The 7,446-nt window shown below is 45.1% G+C and overlaps 1 protein-coding gene across 3 annotated transcripts in view; it reads left to right on the top strand.

The window, feature by feature from the left end:
• The first annotated feature begins 5,238 nt into the window (after positions 1-5,238).
• LOC109905413 (protein phosphatase 1 regulatory subunit 37-like) overlaps positions 5,239-7,446 on the top strand; it is a 53,643-nt gene continuing 51,435 nt past the window's right edge. Inside the window, exons 1-2 of one of the 3 annotated variants that reach the window (XM_020502770.2) lie at positions 5,240-5,497; positions 6,333-7,103. In XM_020502770.2, the coding sequence (XP_020358359.1) occupies positions 6,383-7,103 (721 nt within the window). In that variant the 5' untranslated portion in view covers positions 5,240-5,497; positions 6,333-6,382. Of the gene's footprint in view, positions 7,104-7,446 lie in introns of all 3 variants that reach the window. The other 2 variants (XR_002257269.2, XM_020502769.2) reach the window with 2 other exon arrangements.

Below are 7,446 nucleotides of genomic sequence, written 5' to 3'. Positions count from 1 at the left end.
GCTCTGTGCATGCCAGTCAAGTTCTTCCACACAGATCTCAACAAAACATTTCTGTATGGACCTCAATTTGTGCACGGGTGCATTTTCATGCTGAAACAGGAAAGGGCCCTCCCCAAACTGTTGCCACAAAGATGAAAGCACAGAATCGTCTAAAATGTCATTGTCTGCTGTAGCATTAAGATTTCCCTTTACTGGAACTAAGGGGCCTATTCCGAACCATGAAAAACATCCCCAGACCATTATTCCTCTTTCACCATACTTTATAGTTGGCACTATGCTTTGGGGCAGGTAGTGTTTTCCTGGCATCTGCCAAACCAAGACCGAGCACGCCCCCATTCTCATCAATGGAACTGTAGTGGAGAAGGTTGAGAGCTTCAAGGTCCTTGGTGTCGACATCACCAACAAACTGTCATGGTCCAAACACACCAAGACAGTGGTGAAGAGGGCACGACAACGCCTATTCCACCTCAGGAGACTTAAAAGATTTGGCATGGGTCCTCAGATCCTCAAAAAGTTCTACAGCTGCACCATCGAGAGCATCCTGACTGGTTGCATCACTGCCTGGTATGGCAACTGCTCGGCCTCCAAGGACCTCTATAATAAGCGGTGTTAGAGGAAGGCCCAACAAATTGTCAAGGACTCCAGCCACCCTAGTCATAGACTGTTCTCTCTGCTACTGCACGGCAAGTGGTACCGGAGTACCAAGTCTAGGTCAAAAGGCTTCTTAACAGACTCTTATAAGAGTAAGACTCTTGAACAGTTTCTCAAATGGCTACCCGGACTATTTGCATTGTCCCCACCCCACCCCCCATTTGTACACTGCTGCTACTCTCTGTTTATTATCCATGCATATTCACTTTACCTCTACCTACATGTACTTATTACCTCAATTACCTCGACTAACCGGTGTTCCCGCACGTTGACTCTGTACCGGAACCCCAATTTTGCACGCCCAATTTTTCCGTTTTTGATTTGTTAAAAAAGTTTGAAATATCCAATAAATGTCGTTCCACTTCATGATTGTGTCCCACTTGTTGTTGATTCTTCACAAAAACATACAGTTTTATATCTTTATGTTTGAAGCCTGAAATGTGGCAAAAGGTCGCAAAGTTCAAGGGGGCCGAATACTTTCGCAAGGCACTGTAGCCTCGCTACTGTTATTTTATTGTTGCTCCTTAATTGTTTGTTAGATTTCTATTTTTCTTAGAACTGCATTGTTGGTAAAGGGCTTGTAAGTCAGCATTTCACTGTAAGGTGAAAGTTATGTTGTATTCGGCACATGTGACAAATAACATCTGGTTTGATTTGATTTGGTGAAGCGGGATTCATCACTACAGAGAATGCGTTTCCACTGCTCGAGAGTCCAATGGCGGCGAGCTTTACAGCACTCCAGCCAACGCTTTGGTATTGCGTATGGTGATCTTAGGATTGTGTGCTGTTGCTTGGCCATGGAAACCTATTTCATGAAGCTCCCAACGAACAGTTATTGTGCTGGCGTTGTTTCAAATCTGGTATTTTTTCCATAATTGATTAGCTCCGAAAAAGATCTGATATGAAAAGATCTGTGATTGGTCAAAAGACCAATTAATAGAAAAGCAATGCAGAACCGAGCTGCCTGTGTAAACGCAGATGTGTGGATTTTAAGAAGACAGTGTAGAGATGCTCAGCTATGTAAAATGATTAAGTACTGATAATGTATGAGGTAGTGGAAATGTGGTCATAATTCATTGTCACATTCGTCAAACGGTACGAATGAGACCAAGGTGCAGCGTGGTGTGTGTACATTCTAATTTATTAAAATAATGAACATTGAACAAACGAACAAAACTAATTAACCGTGAAGCTAATATGAATAGTGCAGACAGGCAACTAAACATAGAACAAGAACCCACAAACACCAAAGGGAAATATGATCCCCAATCAGAGACAACGATAAACAGCTGCCTCTGCTAGTGTATCCACCCTAGTCACACCCCGACCTGATATCTCAGGTCAGTGCGTGACAGTACTCCCCCCAAAGGTACAGTACCCCCCCCCCCCCCCAAAGGTGCGGACTCCCCGCCGCGAACCTGAACATATAGGGGAGGGTCTGGGTGGGCATCTAGCCTTGGTGGAGGCTCTGGTTCTGGCTGCCGCCCTCCCCCCCTTTTACGCTGATCCCTCCGCCTTTGTAGAACCGGACCGTGGATCGTCGCCGGAAGCCCCGGACTGGGGACCGTTGCCGGAGGCCCCGGACTGGGGACCGTCGCCGGAGGCGAGGCTCTGGACTGGGGATCGCCGTTGGAGGTTCCGGTCTGTGGCCAGTCATTGGAGGTTCCGGACTATGAAACGTTGCCGGAAGCTCAGAACTGGGAACTGTCACCAGAAGCTCTGGACTGGGAACTGTCGCCGGAAGCTCTGGACTGGGAACTGTCGCCGGAAGCTCTGGACTGTGGAGGCGCACTGGAGACCTGATGCGTGGTGCCGGCACTGGTGGTACTGGGCTGAAGACAAGCATCTCAGGGCTAGTGCGGGAAGGAGCTATAGGACGTACGGACTGTGGAGGCGCACCGGAAGCCTGATGCGTGGTGCAGGCACTGGTGGTACCGGGCTGGTGACACACACCTCAGGGTGAGTGCGGGGAGCAGGACAGGACGTACTGGACTGTGGAGGCGCACTGGAGATCTGGAGCATAGAGCTTGGCACAATGGGTCCTGGCTGTATGCTCACTTGAGTCCGGCAAGTGCGGGGCGCTGACACAGGACGCACTGGGCTGTGCAGACGCACAGGAGACACAGTGCACAGTGCCGGCACACTGAGCCGGCACCATCCGTCCTGGCTGGATGCCCATTCTAGCCCGGCAAATGCGAGGAGCTGGAATAGAGCGCACCGGGCTATGAATGCGAACTGGATACACCGTGCGCATCTCTGCATAACACCGTGCCTGACCAGTCACACGCTCCCCACGGTAAGCACGAGGAGTTGGCTCAGGTCTCCAACCTGACTCAGCCAATATCCTCGTGTGCCCCCCAAAAATAATTATTGGGGCTGCCGTGCTAACCGTGTCCCCTCGTATCGTCGCCGTTCCTCCTGCGCTATCTCCACCTGCTTCCATGGCAGGGTCTTGTCCCTTACCATTACCTCCTCCCAGGTCCAGGATGTCCTCCACCCATCTTTCTCCCGGGCCCAGGATGTCCGCTCCTCATTAATACGCTGCTTGGTCCTTTTGTGGTGGGTTCTTCTGTCACGTTCGTCCTACGAATGAGACCAAGGCGCAGCGTGGTATGCGTACATTCTAATTTATTAAAAGAATGAACATTGAACAAATTAACAAAACAAACAAAACGTGAAGCTAATATGAATAGTGCAGACAGGCAACTAAACATAGAACAAGAACCCACAAACACCAAAGGGAAATGGCTACCTAAATATGATCCCCAATCAGAGACAACGATAAACAGCTGCCTCTGATTGGGAACCATATCAGGCCACCATAAACAAACAAATACCTAGACCTACAAAACCCCTAGACATACTAAAACCCTAGACAATACAAAACCCCTGGACAATACAAAACTCCCTAGACAATACAACAACTAGCGTATCCACCCTAGTCACACCCTGACCTAACCAAAATATAAAGAAAACAGAGATATCTCAGGTCAGGGCGTGACATTCATGCTCAAGGGGTAATCCTACAAATTCCCATCTTTCAATGAGAAACTGATTTTAATTTGATCAGTTAGGAGTGTTGTACCTTGTTGCCATATAACAACATTAACATATATTGCTTAGAATGTCTGAGTAGTGTGAGTACCTTAGCAGGTCTCAAACCCAGGTCACTAGCACCAATGACAGATGCCCTAACCACTGTCCCAATAAGGGATATCTCTAGGGAATGTGCTTATCAGGCCAGCATAGTAAGGGCCTGTCCTGAAGCAAACACCAACCCCTTTTCCCTAGGTACTTGTGTAGATCTGAAACAACTGGATAGGTGTAAGCAACAGGGTGAATGCACATTGAAGTAAATCTCAGCTGTTAAAAGTACTCAATAAAAATGTTTTATTGATCATGGTGATTCAGGATTAACATTAAAACAGGGTGAAATGCCCCACCAACATTAGACCACTATACAGAAAGCCTTAACATTGCTATAATAAGTAAATCACATCAATGATGAGAGAATAGTCAGATGAACTGCTAACTGATGCAGACATGGTGGCGGAGCAAAAAGATTGGAATGCTGTGAACCTAGGAAGTTGTGCGTTCAAATCCCAGGTGAAGACATACTGAATAATAATTACTGTATAAATGAACATTTCCAGTCATTCAGGTTTAAGAGCCTTGCTCAAGGGAATATTGACAGAATTTTCACCTAGTCAGCTCAGGGATTTGAACCAACAGTCTTTCGGTGACTGGCCCAACACGCTTAACTGCTGGGCTACCTGCCACCCACAATGCAATCATGTATGTTAAGTCAATTGAAAACACTGTATGTTAAAAGCACTGCTTTTGTCCCTAACCTTGGCAACAGACTGAGCACTATGAATGGATCAGTGGTTCACTAATCACGGCCTTTGATGGGCTCTGCAACAGTAAGAAGGTGTGATGTGTAATGAAAACATTTTGGGGGGGAGAATGTTTCTTTGGGACCATCAGGTGACGTGTTCTGAGAACATTGGCAACCATGTCCTGTGTATGTTTGGTGTTAATGGAGTTAATGGAATATTCTCCTAACCCTCAGAAAATGTTTTTGTCAGACAGCACATCAGCACACAAATATGTGTAGCATATATTGTGACAGTAAATATCTATGATTCAACTGATTATGTTTTATGCGAAAGTACTTACATCAAATGACCAGCAAGGGGCATAATAATTATTGCATTTTATAACGCTGCAAATAGAAATAGAATATAGGCACTAGAAGTGTTCTGTGTCAAACGTATTAGCGATCCTACGACCGTTCTATGTATTACATTTCTATTTGCAGCGTCCTGCGACGTAACGTGTCCTGAACATGCCCCCCCCCCCCCCCGGTCGTCACTAGTTACCCCAGCCACAAAGTAATAAAAACTGTCTATTTCTACAATTTGTCTTCTTAAAATCTGATGTTAAACCTAACCCTAACCACACACCTTATGCCTAACCTTAAATTAGAACCAACAATATAATTTTGGTTTCAATGTTTTTGACATAACTTTGTGGCTGTGGTAACTAGTGGAAACTCCATGCCCCTGGATATGCGATGACGTATGGACAACAAATAGTTGTTGGACTCGAGTAAGCTAACGTTACGTTAGCTAGCACAAGGACGAGGAGAGAAAACAGCGTCTTTGCATTCAAGCGCTTCTCGGGGAACGTCAATAAGCGGCATGTCTTTGTTTTAAAATAACAACCAAAAAGGAGATTATTGTTCAACAGTTAAATCATTTGGGTACGAGGACGAAACATGCTCCGGACTATGACGCTTGTTTTTCTCCTTGCCTAGTCGAGGATTGTGATGCGAGGTGCTCTGGTGAGACCACGAACGACATTCGGAAATTATTTTTCTTGAACTAGAATGATTGACTCAAAAACAAAGCATTTGGGTTTACCGAAAGGTGCATAAAACTACACCGGTCTACTTTAGCTAGCTTCATGCACATGAAATAGTATTTTGCTAACGTAATGGAGGCACTGTGGGTACAGTTTTAGCTAGCTGGTCACCCAAAATATAGCTATAACGTTAGCTAGCTTCCACATCCACTTTTAGAGTGTGCTGACCAACAAAATACAGAATACTGTAACATAAAACGGCTATCCATGCACTTTATCGATATCTATCGTGGTTACCTAGCGTTAAGTTAGCTAGCCAAACAAGTATAAACTAGATTGAGACTAGCAGCAGAATACATTGTTTCTCGGTTAGGAGGATTTGTCACGGTCGTTTGACACGAGGTGTTGCCTTTATCTCTTGATCATTTCACAACAATTTACCGTTCCTGGACATGTGATATGGTCAATTTATCAAAGGGTTTCTGAAATTACAATTTCAGGCTATAAATATCCTGAACTGCAGGCACGCATCACGTGTCAAACCAGTCAAATTTGCTTGCTTGAAAGTTGTCAATAATGTGCGAAATTATCTTTTGAAATAGTTCTGTGTGTGGGCACAAATAGCTCTTTTGTCAATCAATTACGTTAACACTCAAAAAGCACTTATATTGTCATTGACAAAGTTGTAAACATTCTTGATGAAAGCATTTATTTTACAAATTATGTTAGCTATTGAAGGATCAAAGACCAACATTCAAAGGTTAGACTGACATCTACTCAAAGGCATCACTTTAAATATCTTGTGTCAAGTACAGAGTTCTCGAATCCAGTCAATTGCCAACACTGTCTTCCTGGAAATGAAAATATGAATGTCGAGGAGCAAGCTCTGGATTTGTGCAATGTCAAAATGAAGAATAATGTTGGTGACAATACTACCAATAACTCGGAAGAGATCATTCCCCGGCTTTCGGAACTGATGGATGGAGATTTGTGTAAACAAGGCATTGGCAACGAAGCCGCCAACACGTCCTCTCTAGTCAAGCTCACAGACAACCCGCGAAGGGAGGACAACCACCGGTCAAAAGAGACACTAGAAATCGACGAAGTGAATGGGAATAAGAACAACAGCGTCCCAGATACCTCTGCAATAGTCAGTTCTGACTTTGACGTTTATCATGACGACCAACGCCAAGATGAGAGTATCAAGGATACAACACCATTGTCCCTCATGTTTGCTATTGAGGAAGGGGATGATGGTGGGGATATGGACATTGGTGTGGATTTGAGTCTGGATGAAAGTGGCATGTTGGAGTCAGAACCTACAGACCAGGGACCATCCCTAGCAGAGGAGGCATCCTCAAGCAGTACCAATACAGATTCATCGACTCCAGACGCTGTCACCGACAAGGATCCTGAGAAACCCTCAGAACAGGAGGACTCGCCACCTGTCACTGCCCCAGGAGAGGTCATCTCTCCAGCCCTGGATGAGGGGGATGATAAACACAAAAATGGCAAGAGGGTGACTTTTCCTTCAGATGAGGATATTGTCTCTGGAGCAGTGGAGCCCAAGGACCCTTGGAGACATGGTAATTTCTAACACTGTTTTCTAAGCTATATCTGCTTATATTACTCATATGTTTAGGCCTTGTATGTGTGGCGTCCTTAGCCTTGCTGTGACCTCAAGCTGGGGATGCCATACAGTGCAGACTGGTGCTCTTGAACTCTGACTGGCAAAGAGGGACACTGTCACAGTGTACCTTTCTGTTGTCCCTGGCCTAATAGAGGGTTTTGACGCTCACTAGACTTTGCACTTTTAGTGTTGGATTGTAGGGTTGGCATGATACTCTGAAACATGAAGTGGATATAATTTATTGATGAGAACAGTCTTAATGTTAATAACAAACAGCATTATGTTGTCACCTAGAGTTA

This window comes from Oncorhynchus kisutch, linkage group LG15 (assembly GCF_002021735.2).
Source record: "Oncorhynchus kisutch isolate 150728-3 linkage group LG15, Okis_V2, whole genome shotgun sequence".
Lineage (NCBI taxonomy): Eukaryota > Metazoa > Chordata > Actinopteri > Salmoniformes > Salmonidae > Oncorhynchus > Oncorhynchus kisutch.
Note: the sequence above shows the minus strand (reverse complement) of the source record. Positions and strands in the feature narration are given on the sequence as shown.